This window comes from Phyllostomus discolor, chromosome 10, assembly GCF_004126475.2.
Source record: "Phyllostomus discolor isolate MPI-MPIP mPhyDis1 chromosome 10, mPhyDis1.pri.v3, whole genome shotgun sequence".
NCBI classification, from domain to species: domain Eukaryota; kingdom Metazoa; phylum Chordata; class Mammalia; order Chiroptera; family Phyllostomidae; genus Phyllostomus; species Phyllostomus discolor.
This window is the reverse complement of record NC_040912.2, coordinates 83,866,460-83,886,201: the sequence shown is the minus strand read 5'-3', so window position 1 is coordinate 83,886,201 and position 19,742 is coordinate 83,866,460. Positions and strand designations below refer to the sequence as shown.

Sequence of the window (19,742 nt, the reverse complement as noted above, 5' to 3'; positions counted from 1 at the left end):
ATCTCAGCAACGCAATTTCTCCAGCAACGTCTGGAGGAATTTTTCCTACCCCTGCGCACCTGAGGGCTCTGGGATATACCCAACAGTAACACTAGAGTCAGATATGACAAAGAGCTGCCCTGGCAGGGTGGTTCAGTTGGTTGGAGAGTCCTTCCATACAGGTTTGATCTGTGGTCAGGGCCCATACCTAGGTTGTGGGTTCAATCCCCTGTCAGGGAGCGTATGGGAGGAAACTGATCAATGTTTCTCTTACATCGGTATTTCTCTCTCTCTCTCTCCCCTGCCCCCTTCCTTTCTCTCTAAAATCAATAAGCAAATCTTTGGGTGAGGGTTTAAAAAATACATCACAAAGCATGGAAGAAAGATTGGGAAGTGAATTCCATTTAGGAACTAGGGACTGATTGGTGACCCCGGAAGGAGTCGTCTCCATGGAGAATGGAAGAAACCCCCCACTGCATGGCTGAAGGGCAAATGGGAGGTGAGACCTGACACCTTCCTGGTTACCTCCCACAATAATCCCTTTTGTCATGAGATGATGCGGCCAGCTTTGGCCACCGTCTTTGTACAGGTAAGAGTTCAAACCCATCAGTGTATCATGGGTGGCTTTAGGATGCTCGCAGCTGGAGGTCCCCAGACGCCTATTGATCTGTGCAGGTAGGAAGAGGGCACCTGAGGTATTTTCAACATTTCAAAGAGCCTAATGTAAATCGTGCATTTATTGACACTGAGATTGTGCAGGTTAACGAAAATGTCAAGCTTCTTTGCTTTGGAGTGGAATTATAACTTGGTACACTAATGCTGGCTCTCCCATTGATCAGCTGTTCTCACTGGCAGAGCTTCCGTCGGCTTGGCTTTGAATAACTCCAATGGGAAAATAAGTCAGTCAGTCGTTGCTTAATGGTGCGTTGTTGTTTGGACCACAGAGCTTGGGGCCTGTGGGGAACTGGCAGGACCAGTGGCCGGTGGTGAAGAGGCAGATAGCAGTGCTGCAGACCGTGGGGACTGGTGTTCCACAGAGCAGAGGAGGAGGAAGTGCTTGCCCTTTGCAGCCTCTCTGCGGGGGTTGGCTGAGCCCCATCCCCCCACATTGTGGTCAGGACACTCTGAGGCTCAGACCCCGAGTGCTCTGTACTTTCCCACACAGCACATCTTCCAAATGGCTGTGTGCTGCCATCTGCCCCGTCCCCTCCTTGGGCATCGGAGCCTTGCTCCTCGATTCCCCATGTGATAGTCCCTTTGTCTGAATTCCTGGGAACGTTACCCACTGCACCTCAAGGAGGTGTTACCAGCACACAGCCTAGAAAACCTTCAGCTTTCAGTGAGTGTGTGAACAAAGAAGTAATTTATTTACTCTTTCGGTGAGCCACATGCAAGGCATCCTGCCAGGTGCCGAGACCATGGCGCCACCAGGGTGCAAGTCGGAGGGAAACCGATTCCACCCTTTCCCGTGCGTGTGCATATGCGCATGCACCTGTGACAGTGATCATTGGAAGCAGGGCTGCTATCTCAGTTTCCTGAGGCATGGTTATGATCATTAACATTTATTGAGCAGCTACTATGCGCAGGCATTCATTGGCTTAAGGTTCAGCCCCTGCCCTCAGGGGCTTAGAGTTAGGCTAGGAAGAGAGGACACATGCAGACCCCATAAAACAATATAGTAAGTGCCAAGGTAGCCGTGGAAACTGAACAAGCTCCGGGGGTTCAAAGGGGGCAGGGTCACTGAGGGCTGGCAGGGTGAAGAAGACCTTCCAGAAGAGCAACACTGGACGAGGTTTGGTACGATGGATAGCACTGAGCTCAGTAGAGGGCGTGGGCCTTCAGGCAGCAGGGACCCTGGTGCGCAGAGTGTGCTGAGAAGCGGGAGCACGTGTGCAGGTGGGAGGGGATGGAGGGAGGATTTGAGGCACCTTTCAGCTCCCAGCATGGAGGCAGCGTCTGGTTTGGGTGCGCGGCGCCGGCCTTCCCCAGGGTGTCTGGGTGTAGTGCTTGGAAAACAGGAATTTGGTGAAGCCAGTATTTATAGAGGTTGGCCTTGCTTGTTCTGACCATTTTCTGATACCATTTCCCCCAAATACCTTTAAGAGTTAAAAAAAAAAAAAGCCGCCCTCTTTCTGGGACCATGTTCCAGAATGGCTATGTGCCGGCATGAAACCTAACGAGCGCACCTTTGCGGGGACATGTGCTGGTTTAGGACGGCCCTGCAGTGTGGCTCAGGACCGGCCTCTGTGAGGAAGCCAGGGGCACCCGAGTCTCGGGCTCTGGAGATCTCCCCACTCAGCTGACACCCGCTCCTGCCCAACCCCCCAGGAAGTTGTGCAACGTCGATATTTCTGGCAAACCAGGTCTGAGACGGCTCTTAAAAATTGAAGTTCCCATTTTTTAATTGGATTGTTTGTCTTCCTGGAGTGGAGTCGTGTGAGTTCTTTGTATATTTTGGAGATCAAATCCTTGTCCGAGGTATCATTGGCAAATATGTTTTCCAAAAAAACTGTGGTACATTTACACAATGGAATACTATGCAGCAGAAAGAAAGAAGGAGCTCCTACCCTTTGCAACCCTTTGGAACTGGAGAGCGTTACGCTAAGTGAAATAAGCCAGGCAGTGAAAGACAAATACCATGTGATCTCACCTATAAGTGGAACCTAGTCAACACAACAGACAAGCAAGCAAAATATAACCGGGGACATTGAAATTAAGAACCAACTGATGGTAACCAGAGGGGAGGGGGGAGGAGCTAAAAGGGGAAGAAGGAGAAGGAAAGGTCATCAAGGAACATGTATAAAGGACTCATGGACAAAGCCAAAAGGGGGTAGGACTGAGGGCAGGAGGTGGGGATGGTGGGAGGAAGTGGTGGTGGGGAAAATGGAGACAACTGTACTTGAACAACAATAAAAAAATTGAAGTTCCACTCCCCAACAGTGTGAACCCTGTCCCTGTCCCTTCTCTCCCCAAAGCCTCATCTCCATGTTCAGATGCACTTGGCTGTTGTGGCCAGAGAGCAGTTCCTGCGACGCTGCTGGAGTTCCCGGAGATCGGGCACTTACCCTCCGTGGCAAATGCAGCCTGCGTGAGGTTGGTTGTCACAGTATTCAGGGCTGGGGGGAAGGGCTCCTCCAACAGCTCTGTGCCTGGGGGAGCCACTGCCTGCCCAGGGAACGCTGCACCAAGCACTTACTCAAGTAGCTCAGCAAGGCACCGACATAAATCTCATGATTTGCTTTGTTTATGGGATGAATGAGATTTTTCTTTCATCTCTGCCCAATGAGTAAATCTACCAGAAGCTCGAATTCCTCACCAGATTAGAAAAAGTATGACCATACGTATTAAGACTTTTGCTATTGTTTTCTTTAAAACAAACCAATGAACAGCCCTGGCTGGGTGGCTCAGTTGAGTGGAGCATCGTCCCATGCACTGAAATGGTTGCAGGTTCGAACCCAGGTCAGGGTGCATACGGGAGGCAACCAGTCAATGTTTCTCACATCAATGTTTCCTCTCTCTCTCTCTGTCCTTTCCTCTCTCTCTAAAATCAGTAAACACATCCTCAGGTGAGGATTAAAAAATGTATTTAAACAAATAAAAACAAAACAAGAACGACCATATGCCTAATAAGCGTGGCCCTGCAACAAAATTCCCAGGCTTCCAGAACCTCTGAGTAAACAACAGCGTCTTATTGTTCGATAACCCCATTTTGTTTTGGATTGAAAATAGTACCCCATCCTAATCACCTCTTTGCCCAAATGGGGGCTGTTTTTAAAAATGACTCCATTCTCCACCAAGATGGTGATTTGCTGCCCGGAGGGCTGTCAGAGGCTATATCTAGACGCCGAGGACCGTTCCCAAAGAAAAGGGCCAAGAGCGTGTTTTCCGAGAGCGGTGTCCCTGCAGTCCGGGTTCAGCCTATCAGGGACGTGCCTCAGCGGGTCATAAAATGCATTTAGCTGTAAAAGTTCTGGTGCTCATACTAGAATAATCAGTCACATTACTTTATAGTCACACCTCGTCCTCTTGTTCTGGAAAATCAATAAAGTGAGGGGGAGGCCAGGGATACTGTGTATGACTATTTAAAAGGGAGAAAACAAAAAAATAATATTCTGTGGAAATGGTCCTCGAGGAAGCACAGACCTCGTTTTCATAAGCAGGCTCAATGTTATCTGCAAGCTCATCACCGAGTTATTAAACTGAAGTGCCCATCACAGCCGAGACCAAAGTACAAAAAATAAAAAAGGGAGGTAGCCTGCATCCTTCGCCGGAGATCCTGGGACACTGGGAATTATCCATGGTCTTTAACATCTATTTCTAAAATGTGCTCATTAATCACAGTCTTAATGTTGTGTTCCACCAAACCTTACAAACCCTGATGCTGCCTTTGCCCCGTGATGCTTCTCCAGCTGAGACTGTCTCCCTCCACTCTCTTCTAAGTCAATTCTTCCCTGAGTTTCAAGACCCAGCCCAAGGCCCACCTGCTTTCCAAAGTCACCTCTGACTGGCGCGCAAGGGACTGGGGCAGAGAGACAAGAAGCAAAGATGGTGCACGAAGCTACAACGAAGCCCCTAAAAGCTGCTTTGTGGGTGTACTCCCAGGCTCCTGGGACACTCTCTCAGTGCCAAAGGAAATGCCACTGAGGATGGGCAGGGTGTCAGGCAGAAGGGGGACAGTCGCTAGTGGATCCCGTGTGTTTTATCTGACTGGCTTTCAGTGGCAGCGCCTAGCTTCTGCACAAATCTGCCCACGTGAGAGCATCAACAGATGAAACAGTCTGCAGCCTAGGTCTCGAAGGTCCTCCATGTCAGCTGCCCACACCACGTGGGAAGCGCTTTGGCAGCTTTCCTGATGGACACAGAGGGGCACTCACGCCTCCCAAGACCATGGCTGGACAGCTGTGGTTATTCATTCACCTTGATGTTGAACTGAAGCCAGCCCCCCACATGGGCCCTGCTTTGCCCTCTAGACTCTGTACCCTGTGCATCCTGAACCACATCATCGACATCATCAACCTGGAGCCAGCGAGCTTGCAAAGGGGTAATTTTCCTGGTTGGTTCCTCTGTTCAGCAGCCCCTCCAGTTCCAGCAGGCTACGCAGCTGCCTGGCTGCTGACACGTCTGACCAATCTTTTCAAGAGACAGTCCCAGACGGTCTTGATTGCCCCTCTCACGGTGGCCATGTGTGGCATTCCTTAATTAAAGGAGCTTAGAAAGCACCCGAGGTAAGTGAAGTGAAATAGATTTCTTTACTAGAGAACCTTTCAGGGCCAAGGCCATGGTCAAGGGGCTTTTCCCCTATGTTTTCTTTTAGGTTCTTACCGTTTCAGGCCTTACATTGAAGTCTTTAATCCATTTCAAGTTAATTTGTGTGGATGGCAAAAGATAAGGATTCAATTCCATTCTTTCGCCTGTGCGTACTCACTTTTCTCAGCATTATTTATTGAAGAGAGTATCCCTTCCCCTTTGTGTATTCTTGGCTTTTTTTGTCCAAAATTAATTGACTGTATATCCATGGGTTTGTTTCTAAGTGCTTTATTTTGTTCCATTGATCTATATAGATTTCAATGCCAGACTCTCGACTACCACGGCTTTGCACTGGAATTTGAAATCAGGAAGTGCCTTCCGTTGAGGTCTTCCCTCAGGATTGCTTCAGCTGTTGAGGGTCTTTTCTGGTTCCATGCAGATTTTAGGATTTTTTTTTTATTTCTGTGGAAATACCATTGGAATTTTGATAGGAATGGCATTGAATCTGTAAATGCTTTGGGTAATATGGGCATTTTCACGATGTTCATTCTGATTCATGAACACAAGATCCCTTTCCATGTATTTGTGTCTGCTTCATCAGTGTCTTACCATGTTTAGTGACAGATCTTTTACGTCCTTGAAGTATTTCATTCTTTTGGATGCTATTGTGAATGTGATTGTTCTCTTTGTTTCTTTTCCAGAGAGTCTGTTGTACGTATGTAGAAATGCAACTGACTTTTATGTGTTGATTTTGTACCCCGCCATTGTACTGAATTTGTTAATGAGCTCTAACCATTTTTCGGTGGAGTCTTTAGGATCATAGACGCGTGCACATGATCCTGTGATCTGCAAACAGAGACAGTTTTACTTCCGCCTTTCCGATTTAGAGCCCTATTATTTCTTTTTCTAGCCCAGTTGCTCTGACTAGGACTTCCAGCACTATGTTAAGTACGAGTGGTGAGAGTGGGCATCCTCGTCTTGTTCCTGATCTTAGCGGAAAAGCTTTCAGCTTCTCACTGTTGAGTATGACGTGAGCTAAGGGCTCGCGTCATATAGGGCCTTTAATTACGTTGAGATACGTTCATTTCTTCTACACCTAATTGGTTGAGAGTTTTTAACTATGAAAGGAAGTTAAAGTTTTGTCAGATGCTTTGTCTGCACCGATTGAAGTAATCACGTGATGTGTATACTTTATTCTGTTAATGTGGTGGGTCATGTTTATTGATTTGTGTATGGTGAGCCGTCTTTGCATCCCAGGGAGCAAAGTTTTCTTTTAAATACACTCTGGGACTGCCTGTGGGTCTAGCATTAGAATCCACTTCTCCCACATGGGAAGCAAGCTCTCCGAGAAAGAAACTTTCAGGTACAGCGATAGACTTTTCCATTATAGTCTTAAGTCTTAATAACTCCCAATCATGTTTTACTTCAACCTGGTCTCAGAACGAGACTCAATCAGAACCCTACCTCCCCCTGATTCCTGCTTTACTGTCTATTTGATTGGCCCCTCTGGGTCTCAGGATCCCAACCCTTAAATGCCACTTGGCACTCAAAGCCCTTCCACCTTCCCGACACAGCTCTTCCCGGCCCCCACCACATGCACATATATACTCGTTTTAACTGTTCAGCTACTTAATAGAATAACTCCCGTTTACCTTTCTCATCGTCTCAGCAACCAAGATACTTCCCCAGTACTCCAAACTCCCCTGCACGTTTGACCCTCCTGGTAGAAATAGTGATGACACAGTCCCCAAACATCCATGCCCAAAGCTGTCCTCTGCACTCCTAGAGGGAAGCAATTTCCTACATTTTTGGGTCAAGTTTCTTTCCCTTTTTTGATCAGCAGCTCATACCCATTAAAGGAGTATGGAAGATGCAAAAAGACTAAGAGAAGAAATAAAAATTACTTATAATCCCACCACTGAAAAAAAACAGAACGTTATTCATATTTGGGTTCTTTCCTTCTACCCCTTCTTAGAGGATAAAGAGATCTTTCTAACAGGAATCCAGCTGCCAGTTCTTAGGTGTGCTTGAAGCTCTAAGTGCACTAGAAGTGAGCGTTGCCTCCAGCAATATTCAATTTGTACGACGTATTTCTTACAGAACAACTCTCTTCCAGGAGTAAGAATTTCGAGCCATTTTACACGGAAATTTTAAAATGTCTTCTCGCGCATGTTAATCACATCGGCTGTGCTTCTTGTAGTTCTAGCTGACATATTCTGCACCCCGGCTCTGATCTGCTTACACCCCAACCTACGCTGCTCTGCCTCTTCACTGCCAACGTGGATAATTGTCATTGAAAAACATCGCATCAAGTGCCATTTTGGGAAAACCATCAAAGTATACTTAACAATTAAGACGCATTTATTGATTAAGCACGTGCCCCGATGCCTGCTCTACAAGGTGAGCAGGGCCACAGAGGCGGTCCACCTGCAGCAATTAGAAAAGTGGTCGCCAAGTGGGTCCAAAACGGAAATACAGTAGGCTTTCTGGAAAGGGGCTGGTTCGCGTGGTCCAGAGATTTGTGCTGAGCTGTGAAGGCTAAGAGAAGAACGAGCAAGACAAATACCAGCAGAGATCAGAGGCTGGAATGAGCCATCCGCCAGTGTTTATTAGGTGCCAAGCACGCGCCAGAGCCTGTGAGAGAAAGGGGGCGGGAGAGACGAGAGAACTGCAGCACAGAGTGGGGGCTCGGGTGTGCCCTGGTGTACAACCTCAGGAAGCGCTCCCTGAGGCGATGCCCTGAACTTGGCCTTGGAGAGAAATGCGGAGGGCGGCACTTCAAGTAGGGGCCTGGCCAGGGCAAAGGCACCTGCAGCAACGTGACCCTGCAGAGAACTGTGAACGGCACAGGATGTTGGGGAGTCAGGTGAGGGGGGTGCAGGGAGATATGGCCACTGAAGGACGCCGGAGCCAAACCCTACAAACTGGATGCTGGGCGGATCAAATGTGCATCCCTCTCCAACTTAACGGACCCCCACGAAGCCAAATGCTGGAAGAACACTGGGCCACAGACAGACGTTTCCAGAATTGTAATGCAATAGGAGACCCTGCCCCTACCCCGAAGGAGCCCACCGGCTGGTTGAAGAGGCACGAAGCCACCCTGGTGTCCCTCCCAATTTTATCTCCTCAGAGTTGAGGTGTTTCATTGCCGTCTCGCCTGGCCCAATGGCGGCTCTAACTCTTAAAGGAGAGACAATGGAGTTTAAATGTTTGGGACATGCCACCCTGCACAGTTCCTCCTCAGGGCGTTCTCGGAGCACCCCCGCTCTCCCCCACATGGCCCCTCTTGAGAAACGGCGGGGAGGCCCCACTTCAGTCGGGCCGGTGTCTGTGCTCAGTGGCTACTTAGTCCTGCCTGGAGGAGGAGGGTCCACAGCCCAAGGGCCGTCTCCTTGAGCTGAATCAAGGGACAGACCCAAGAGCACCGGAGCCACGGGCACGGCCACTCCTGCTCACTACTCCTCTCCTTCTGGAATATTCTCTCGAGACCTTGAGCTTACCCTAGAACCTCCACATCCCCCTGCCGTGGGCATCTGATCCAGACTTCCTATTCCCTGACCTTGCCCCCGGGCCGCACTCCACGCCTGGCACATGTTAACAGATCGATAAATATTTTTGCGATAACAGGTGGAAGTCAGCCGTCACTTCCCATTTACCACCTCCGCTTCGTGCTTTTATCTAATCTCTGTGTCTTTGACCCGGGTTATTAATGTGGCCCCGGGAACACATTCCAGATGCACAGCTGCCTGGCCGAGCGGGGCGGTGTTATTGTCCGTGACTCTCTGATCTACGCTGATTACAAACACCCAGTTACCGCAGCTTATCAGCCAGGACACATGGCCCCTTCCGTGGCCAGAGCCTCGTTAATGTATGCGATTCGCTCATTCACTGACCGGACATCTATCGAGGCCAGACTGTCTGCCAGGCACTGAGCTGGGAGTAAGAATACAGAAACGAAAAAGACACAAGAGAGACAGAAACGAACGTGCAGAGAAGCATCTGATAGAAACGTGGGCACTGCCAGACCACCTGGAGGACACAGGTGGGACACGCTTTGAGAACCGCAGTCCAGGCATAGCTACTGATGAGAAATTAATATTGATAAGAAATTAAAAATATACTCAAAGCACCAGAGGCTTATTTTCCTCTGCATTTAGGTGACATGGGTGATAGTTCACTAGGGCGGCTGCCATCTACTAAGTAAGCACCCTCCCACCTGTCAGACCCCTGTGCTGTGTGCGGCGCTGAGCAGGGAAAGCCGGGGAGACGGATTAATGGGGTAGGGTGGGGGGAAGGGCGACCATTTGCACATGGCCCGTCTGAAGGCAAGAGGAGCTACACCGCAATAGGGAAGTTCAAAAGATAATTAGACCAGTTTAAAAAGCCACGCAGCACTGAGACCGCCGCCACCTTTCAGAGCCAGGTTCCGAGCAGTAATTCCATCATCACAGAACGTCAGATGCGAATTTCATTTTCAGCTATGCAAATTCCGAAAGAATAATACCTCACATTTGCATAATGCTTGATGCTTTGCAAAGTGCTTTCCCAGTTATTAATCCAGAGGAGGCTTTCCTACCACTGGAAACATAAATTGAAATTCTGTTCAAACTCGAGTTCCTCATTATTTTTCCCACTTCCCCCTCAAACACCAGAGCCGCCTAAATCCTGGCGCTTATGGTTGGGGAACTCTAATGAGTTTAATGGACAAGGTGGATATACACGTGGAAGTTGCCTATGCGGCGGTGGGGGGCCTTCGACTGAGCCAGACGTCGGAAAACCTGTTGAATTCACACTATCGCAGGGAGCCACTCCCAGTTCGGATCTGAGATCCTTCCAGGGTCTGAGACTTTGTGGGTCCTGCATGCGCTGTGTTTGCAGGAGTCCCTTCCCTTTTGTCAGACACTAGTAGAAAACAAGGAAAGTAGTTCCACCACGTTGTCGTTAGCCCTGCAGACATCCCTCTCAGTGACTTCCCGCAGAGTAGCTCCCGATGGATGCTGCAGGGCAACGCTGCCCTTTGTGTTTTTAATGTAACACGAAGCAGAAGGCTGGTTCGGCCGCAAATCCAACGTGTGAACAGGATCCGAGACACACGAGGCGAGAAGGCAGGGCGGCGCGCAAGGACACACTTCCCCCCGAACCTTTCCAGTTCGGCCCTTTCCCCCATCCCTCTCCGACTTAAGTACGTGGAGCGCTCTCCGTCACTGAATCACCAGCCTTCCCTGCCACCTCAGGCTCATGCATTTCAGCAAAAGATTAACCCGACTGTTTGCTTTTCATTCTGAAGCTGTGTTAATACTCAGCTCCCTCTAGATTAGGGGAAAACAAGAAAAACACACTCCCACGTCCCCCACCTGGCTCCCACGAGCCAGGCTCCACGAGGCTCCCGGGCTGCAGTTTCCGACAACAGCACAGTCCCTGGGACGTGCCCGCGGCGACTTACCACTTCAGGAGGGCCACGAGGACCACAGACAGGGCCACCGTCAGCGTGGAGCCGTTCACTTCCACTTTGAGAAACCCCAAGACTTCCATGGTTCCTCAGGGACCCTCGAGGGGCGTCCTCCAGAGGAGAGAGGCCGGCTGGTTGCCCTGCCGTCACAGACACTGGGATTCACAGGTGGCAGAAGGAAGAGGCAGCCGAGAGAACGTCACAGCAAGTGGGTCCCCAAAACGTGCTCTTTCTCAGGGCATCTGCTTGTAAAGAGGAAGGAAGAGGAGGGAAAACAAAGGGTTTCTGTGTAAGGCAGTGAATCAGCAACTTTATTTTCTTAGGAGTGCACTGGCAATAAACATTTACATTAACTTCCCTGGGAAGCGGCGGCCCAGCGGTCCCCGTGTTGGCCGAGAAACAAAACGGTTCATGGATTTCGACTCTGACAAGTGCTCGTTACAGAAATGTATGAATTTATAACGAAGATGTGAGGAAAGGGATTCTGTACATCCCAGAAAAACCTGAGGTGGGCCTCAGGCTGAAGGAAAATGCTGGCCGCCCTGAGGACATCCATCTCCCCAAGCTCATTGGTTCCCGGGGCCTGGGGACCTCTCTGGGGTCAGAGGTGACTGGTGATGGCTGGCTGTTGGTGGCTGGCTGTTGGATCCGACCCAGAATCTTGCCTTAGATCAGTACTCTCATCCTGAGTTGAAGGATTTCTTAAGGGTCTAAAAGCAAGTCCATGGACTCCTGTATGGATCCTCTGTTCTAGCTCTGAGCTTCTCTGGCTAAAGGAGACTGAGTCCTTTTTTCCTTGTTAGTCATCGTGTGACTGACACCTGTAGGGATGGGGCAGGTGTGGCGGGCCAGACGGGGGAAGCAGCTGGGAAGAGGCGGGACATCAACAGACCAGGCCGCACAGAGCCATGGCGAAAAGCTGGGCTTCATTTCATGGGCCACGTAAGGTTTTAACAGGGTCATCTTTGTGTGTGTTAAAGTCCTTCTGGCTACATGGAAAGAATCCCTTGGGCTGGTGCAGGAGGGCAAGCAGGGCGGCCATTGAGAAGATTGTTGCGTCCATCCTGAGATGCTGCCCTCAGAGTGCGGCAGGGGTGGAGGAGGGCAGGAGATGACTTTGACCTTTATCTGGGGGCAGACTCTGCAGCATTTCCTGGTGGACGGGACAGGAAGGAGAAGGGGAAGGTGGGACCATGTCCGACTCCCAGGTTCCCGACTTGGTCTACGGGCATCTAGGGTGCCATTTACTCAGATGGGGAGATGTGGTCTGGGTGGAAAAATCAAGAAGTTCAGTCTGGGTTTTGTTAAGTTTGGGATGCTGGGGAGACATCTGAGTGGAGCTGTCCAGTCAGAGAGTAGTCTCGGCTGAAACTGTAAGTGACGACGTGAGTAATGACAATGGCGTTTATGAAGTGCTTGCTGTGTGTTGGTTACCACTCTAACAGCGTTTCCTATGGGCGGACTCACTTAATCCTCATAAACAACCCGCTGAGGTGAAGTTTAATCCCATTCTATAGACGAGGCCTGGTAGGTAGGACTCCAAAGCCCATTCTCTTAACACAAGTTTATGTTCAACCCCGGATGCCATCAATATACAAATGGTATTTAAATCCAGAGCAATAAGCTACAACCACAAATGAGAGTGTGACCCACCCAAGTACCAAGCACTTCCCTTTTCCCTGACCGTGGTCCTGCCCGCCCTGGTTTGCATCCCTACTTAGGTGTCCCCCAGCAGCTGCACCCCATCTGGACCCCAGCGCCCTGCACTCCAGCCCAGCCCTCTCAGATGTCCCCCGCCCCAGGTCTCCTTTGCCCCATCCAGTCAGCGTGTACTGAGCTGTTAACAGGTCCGAGCATTCCCCCCTCACAAAACGGAGCTGCACTTCTACAAGGGGCACGTGGAACATGATCCTGCTGTGGGGTGTGGAGGAGGCAAGTTCATGGCCATGGGCTTCGGCATTGGAAAGACTTTTGATGTTATTGGGAGCAGTGTATGTGTCAGGAGAAACAATCTCTTCTAAGATTCAAAGGTGAAGTAAAAGTGGGAAATGCTGGTTAGGCACCCAGAAGCAAGTTACGTGCTATGGACAGGCCTCTCAGACACTTGAACCGGCTAATGTGCCCGTGGAGCTCTAAGCGTGGGATGCCCAAAGCAGCATTTCCCCGGTGTATGTGACCCCTGAGTCCCTCTTCAAAAACAAACAGGAAAAAACCTTACCTGAGGATATATTCATTGATTTTAGAGAGAGAGAAAGAGAGAAAAACATTGATGTGAGAGAGAGATATCGTTTGGTTGCCTTCCGCACACACCCCAAATGGGGGTGGAACCTGCAACCTAGGCATGTGCCCTGACCAGGGATCGAACCGGCGACCTTCTAGTGTACTGGATGGCACTCCAACCAACTGAGCCACCCAGCCAGGGTGACCGCAGAGTCCCTCTGAAGGGATATTTATCAACACCTCCCAGATGCAGTGTCCTTAGGAATGCGCTCTGATAAATGTTGACCAAGCCCAGGCCTTATTTCCAGAGGAGGAAAGGGGAACCCAGAAAGGAAGCGACCGGTACAAAGTCCCTTGGCTGCCTAGCAAAGAACCCAGTATCATCTCTCTTTCCAGTCTCTGCATCTAGAGTATGCTCCTCACGTCACCCCATGGGTGGGCATGTCACCCGTACACACACCGGGCACCGCTGCCGCCCCGTTCACGGAGGCAGCCAGGAAGGTTGGCGGCCGGCTCAGAGGGGTTGCTAGCTCCCCTGCGGACAGCACGCTCACTCACTCGTTCCTCCGACTGGCGGTTTCGGAGCCCTTTCTGTGTGATTAGTGGGGAGGTGATCACACCCTTTCTACGCTCGCCTCAGAGCATAGATAATCCTCAGGGAACTGTGGGCCGCAAATGAACTGAGATAGGATGGAAGGATCAGGTGTGAGAGATATCAAGGACTTTCATCAGGAAAGTAACATGATTCAGGATGTATTACAATTTTTCCCTGACTGGTATGGCTTAGTGAGTTGAGTCCGGCCTGTGAACCGAAGGGTCGCTGATTCAATTCCCAGTCAGGGCACATGCCTGGGTTGCGGGCCAGGTCCCCAGTGGGGGTATGTGACACACAGCGATGTTTCTCTCCCTCTCTGTCTCCCTCCCTTCCCCTCTCTCTAAAAATAAAGAAATAAAATCTTTAAAATATATTTTAAAGGTTGTATTATAATTTTGATATCGATGATGCAAGGCAGGGACACTCTGGCCAGGATATTTTCAGGATAGATCTTTATTCTCTGAAATATTTTCTTTTAAATAATATGTGTATTAGAAACAATCAGCCTGGCTGGTGTGGCTCAGTGGATTGAGCACCAGCTTGTGAACTGAAAGGTCACCTGTTTGATTCCCAGTCAGAGCACATGCCTGAGTTGCAGGCCAGGTTCCTGGTTGGGGGTGTGCAAGAGGCAACTGATCCATGTATCTCTCACACATTGCTATTTCTCTCCTTCTCCTTCTCCCTCTCTCCCCCTCTCTCTGGAAATAAATAAATAAAATGTAAAAAAATAAAAAATAAAAACAACTGCACAGAGCTGTATAAAGCATATCTTTTTCTATGCATATATAAACATGGGTATATTTTTTGTTTTTATGGAAACAAAATCATATCCATGTCGTTCTGCAAATGGCCTTTTCCACCCACTGTGACAGGCCTGTCTTTCTGCACTCATACCCCGAGATACAACTTTCACTAGTTACATCTCTCACTACTTGGGGTTCCACCATGTGGGCGTATTGTAATTAGCCTGCCCTTTGTCGAATGGCATTCGGGTTGCTTCCAAGTTTTCCCAACTACAAAGGAGGCTGCCGTGAACACCCTTGCACACATCCCTGTGGCCCTGTGTGAGGGTATCCCAAGTGACATTCGTAGAAGTGGCGTTGCTGGGGCCAAAGACGTGCATTTCACGGGTGCTGGGAGGTGCCGCCCTCCACACAGGCAGCCTCGCCACTTCCTGCTCGAGCTGGGTGCTGTCACCCCCTTGGTTGGACACCCCCCGCAGCGCCCTTCCCCTCCGCCACAACCTACTCCAAGTCTATCTCTTTTTCCTGCCACCTCCAGGCAAACACCTCCCCGAGAGTTGGGTCAACTGTTTTGACTTAAGTCTTGTGTTTCTCTTGAAAGCTTTCACTCCATAAATTCTGTGGCATTTCCTCCACGTTCCCTGTGTTTCAAATCTGCCCGTGCAGCTGTCGAAGCGGTGCCTTCCTCCTCTTCTGAGGGTTCCCAGCTGGCCACGCTAAGCCTCATGTCTGCGATGAGGTGGGAGGCGCCGGCAGGACCCCAAATAAAAGGACAGCGGGGCGCCGCGCAAATCCAGAGAACGTTTACACAGAACCTCATCGCAGCCTCCGAGCCAGCCTGGGAGGAGGCGAACGGGACTTGCACTCCTCGGTTCCCGGGGGAAGAACCTGCGGCTCCGTGATGATACAAGACTGACCGAAATCGTACAGGTTGATACACTCCAGAGGCCAGGCTCGGGCCCCCGTCATCTGGCTTTAAACCCTGTGTTTCTGGGTGTATAAAGTCACTTCTTGGCCCTGGCTGGTGTGGCTCAGTAGATTGAGTGCTGGCCTGCAAACCAAAGGGTCACCGGTTCAATTCCCAGTCAGGGCACATGCCTGGGTTGTGGGCCAGGTGCGCGTGAGAGACAACATTGATGTTTCTCTCCCTCCCTTCCTCTCTGTCTAAAAATAAGTAAATAAAATCTTTTTAAAAAGTACTATTTAAAAAATAAAAATAGCCCTGGCTGGTGTAGCTCAGTGGATTGAGTGTGGACTGTGAACCAAATTGTCCCAGGTTTGATTCCCAGTCAGGGCGCATGCCTGGGTTGCAGGCCATGGCCCCCAGCAACCGCACATTGATGTTTCTCTCTCTCTCTGTCTATCTCTCTCCCTTCCCTCTCTAAAAAATAAATAAATAAATGAAATTTTAAAAAATAAAAATAAAATCGCTTCTTGGTTTAAATATCCACGGTTCACCAAGCCAGCCCACAGCTGGGATGCAGTGTGTTCCTGTGTTCACCCCGGGTGCAGGGCTGCTGAGGGTCGATAGAGCAGAGGGGGGAGATGGCGTGTGTCTGTGGGTGGCTTTATCTCCTTGCAGAAGACACTAGGGCCCTTTCGGGAAGGCAGAAAACCTCAGCTGGCCCCAGTCCCCTCAACACCACCCAGTGTCTTGGGGACTCTGAGTTCCATTTCCGAGAACATGGGGTCAGCGGAGGGAGCCTCATCCGTTCCTTCACCCCTTCAGTCAGCAAACCTTTGGGGGGTGGTTACTAGGCCACAGGCACGGAATCCCGACGTGTGAGGTCTGGACCTCGCCACCGAGCGGCTCGGCTTCCAGGAGAGGGAAGCAGACAGGTGCCCATCTAAGTGCCATCAGTGTTGGAGGTACTGTGACAGAGGCACCTACAAGGCAGGACACAGAGGGGGCACAGACAGGAGGAAGGAGCCTGGGGAAAGGTTTGAGCCAGTGATACGGAGCCCAGACTGGACAGGGGACTGCACCCAGCCGGGGCGGGGGGACAGATGTGCCAGGCAGAGGGGGCAGCTCTAGCATCCGCTCCAAGGCACCAGAAGCTCGGGGCAAGGGGGGAGGGCAGGGAGATGCCCGGGCACCAGGTCACATAAGGCGCTACGGGCCACGCCAAGGAGTTTACACTTTATTCCAGGATCACTGGGAAACCGGAGCGGCACCTAAACCCGAGGAACAGCATGACTTGGTTTGCTGTTAGAAGTGCCCCTCGGAGGCAGACGGGATGGGGGACAGGGCGGAAGAGACCACTGGTCCGCTAGGTAAGAGAGGGCAGTCTGAGTACGGCAGCAGACCTGGACGTGGGGGAGGGGGACTGGGGTCTGCGGTTACTGGGGAGGCAGCATCAGCAGTGTTTGGTCACTGCTGGGGTGTGGCAGCGGAGGAGAGGGGGTCGTTCAGGATACCTCCTCGATCTCTGGCTCCATGGACGGGGTCCATGTGGCGCCATCCACACCAATGAGGACCTGGGAGAAGGAACAAGGAGGGGATATTCCTGTGGTCTCGGCAGTGAGGCCCGCTGAGCGTGAGGGTGGCCACTGAGGTGAAGGTGCTCAGGAGGCGGCCAGACGTGGATAGGTCAGGAGAGCCCTCCGCCTGTGGGTGGGGTGAAGCCAGGGGGACACAGCTGGCCCCCAGAGAGCAGGTAGAGGCTGAGACGTGGGCCCCAGAACAACATCAGGGACAGCAGCCTTGTGGGGATAGAACAGGAAGACCCTGGAGAGATGCAGGAGGGACGATCCGAGAGAGAGCAGAGGGACCCAATTTCAGTGCTCAAATGGGGTAGCTTTTTGTTTCCAAAAGAGCTGGGTGTGAATCCAGCCACATCAGCTCTCCAGCTCGGAGGGAGGGTCTTGGGGTGCTGTTTCACTTCCCCAAGCCTCAGTTCCTTATCTGTGAAGTGGGGCTCAGTGAACACACATCCTTCACAGGCCTGTTGGGGGGTGGGCATGAGGTTCCTGTGCGGCACGCTTGGCATGGCCCTGACCCGTAGTGAACACGAGTGTGTGTGGTCTGCGATTCTTGTCTCCAGCACCACGGGAGGACAGGTGGAAGAGGCAGGAGGTGCTCAAGGGCGGTGGGTGTTACAGAAGGGCCAAATGAGGTGGCCACCAAAGCATCTTAGGGTTTGGCAGGTAGGTCATGACTGCCACCCCCCAAATGGCTTTGGTGAAATGGGGGGTGTGGAGCAACAGAATGAGAGAAAGGGAGGTTTGGGAAGGACTGATTCCCTTCTCCGTGCATCTCTTTGGCCCCGTGGTGGAGACATGGAGGAGGACGCGGCCTGGACCAGGCAGGGTAGCCTCCCCAGGTGCCAGCACCTGCGGGGTCCACCTGAGGCGAGAACGTCTCCTGTTAGGAGACCTGTGGGAGACGGTGGCCATCTGCGTGTCCTCCCCCCCCCCCCCCGCCCCTGTGATAATGCAGAATTGTCTCTTTGAGGTTGCTATGGAGACGTGGATGGGTTTGTAAACAGTTTTAAGGTCTGTGTCAGATCTCGGGTTTGTATTGGTTGCAAGGGCAGGGACCATATTTTCTACATCACCGTGCAGCCGCACCACCTGTCACGCTGCAGTCGTGCACACTCGCTTGGCTTCAATTCACACCCGCAGGCTGATCACTCCCAAACCTCTCCTCCGCAGCCCAGTTCTCCGACCTGGGTTTCAGACCGAGGCATCCAGTTGCCCGTTGTACCGCTCCTCACAGATTCCCCACGTCTAGACGCCTCGGACTTGAAATGTCTGACCCAGACTCGTCACGGCAGCCTCCTTTCTCCAGTAATAACCTCCCGCCCTCGCCCCACATTCCCCCTCTCAGCCAAGGGCACCTCCTTCCACTCAGCTCCCAAGTCAGGAACGTGGGCTCCTCCTTGACTCCCCTTCTCTCCCAGCCCTCCACCTCCGCGTGCAGTTAGCCACCGAGCCCCGTTGGCTCCGCCTACTAAGTGTCTCTCATGCTGGCCACTTCCCCCTTCAGCCGTTCATTCTCTCGTTGGTTCCACGTCATCTCACTGACTCCATAAATGTATTGGCATCTCGTTGGGGTTAGATACCGTTCCAGGTGATGGGAGTGCAATGGGGCGGGGGCAGCGGGCAAGCCAGGTTTCTCATCTCTCAGAATCTGATCGCGTCTAGAGAAGGACCCGCCCAAATCGCAGCTCCGTCTCACTAGACTGCCACTGTCTGCTGGCAGCCTCCCTGCCCCTCATTCATGCACCGACACTGGTTTGTTGAGCCCGTGCCGGGCGCCCGGCCTCGTGCTGTCTGAAGAACGCAGAGCAGGCCAGCGTGGCTGGGAGGCCCTGAGCAAGGGGCAGGGCAAGACTGGACGATGTAGGAGGATAGGCGGGGGTCAGGACACTGAGGACCTGGAGGGTCATGAGAAAAATGCCCTGTTTCCTCCCAGAATGAGAGGGAAGCCGTTGAAGGGAGGGTGTTCAGCAGAGGCGTGCCATGATGTCTCTGGCCAACTCTACGCCTCCCGGTTTCATGATTAAAATGAGAGTGGAGCTCACCAAACGACAGTCATCTGTACATTGGTACATCGCAGCGCCCAGGTGCCACGACCACACAGCGGGGGCTCCGGGGCCGAGCTGCCATCCAGTGCTGCGTGTTTCACCGGAGGGCGGGGGCACCCTGTGGAGCTCGGGCTGCTCCTGATGTGATCAGACGACGGCCTGTCCCGTTTCCTCCTCGCTTCAGCCCCTCGATCAATTCACGTCGCCCACGATCTCAGCTTGTCAGACGTTAGCACTTCCTAAACTGTCATCGAGCCTCTCCTGGCGCGCCTCGTGGCTGAGCGCGGCTGCACGCTGCCGACGACGAGGCGAGGTTCCGCTGTGAACGTGGAGAGTCAGCAGATGGCTCGACTGCCGCGAGGCAAGGCTCGGAGCTCCCAGGCAGGCGGGTGCCTGGAACAGCATCTCTCACCTCCTAGTCACGGGGTGGGGCGTGGGGGAGGAGACCGTGGGGACCGAGGGCCTGCCCGGAAAGCAGCATCCAGAAGCCACAGAGCCTGGCAGCAGACAGCAGTGGGATTCCAGGCAAGTCGGCACCCCGCGGTCCCAACGCAGAGCGAAGAGGGCTCCGTGACAAGCATGTGCATGGAGCCCAATGTGGGGGACCCCCAGAGCAGAAGCTAGTCAGAAGTTTTGGCAGTGGGTGCCTTCAAGGAGCAGGTGGGAGGATCTCAGGCCCCAGAATGGCAATATAGGAATAAGAATTGAGCCCTGGGGACAGGGGGCAAGAGCAGAGAGAATAAGGGTTGTAGCAAGGAGCCTCCAATCTCAAGGGCTTGACACAATAGAAGTCTATTCCCCGCTCACCCAGCAGTCCAAAGGTGGGTGCCCTGCAGGCGGCTGATCCGGCAGTGATTTGGGAGCCCAGGTTCCTTCAGTCTTGTGAGCACCCCCGCCCTCCGCCATCTACGACCCCTCAGATGCCTCTGCTGGGTCATTGGCAACCAGCTGGCCCATGGGGAGGGGGATGGCGGAATGAA

The 19,742-nt window shown here is 52.0% G+C and overlaps 1 protein-coding gene across 2 annotated transcripts in view; it reads right to left on the bottom strand.

Annotated features, from left to right (window-relative positions):
• Window positions 1-10,940, bottom strand: part of TBXAS1 (thromboxane A synthase 1) — a 137,975-nt gene extending 127,035 nt beyond the window's left edge. The window contains exon 1 of one of the 2 annotated variants that reach the window (XM_036010957.1): window positions 10,670-10,940. In XM_036010957.1, the coding sequence (XP_035866850.1) occupies window positions 10,670-10,758 (89 nt within the window). In that variant the 5' untranslated portion in view covers window positions 10,759-10,940. The remainder of the gene's footprint in view (window positions 1-10,669) is intronic. The other variant, XM_028525746.2, reaches the window with a different exon arrangement.
• Between the last annotated feature and the right edge of the window lie 8,802 nt (window positions 10,941-19,742).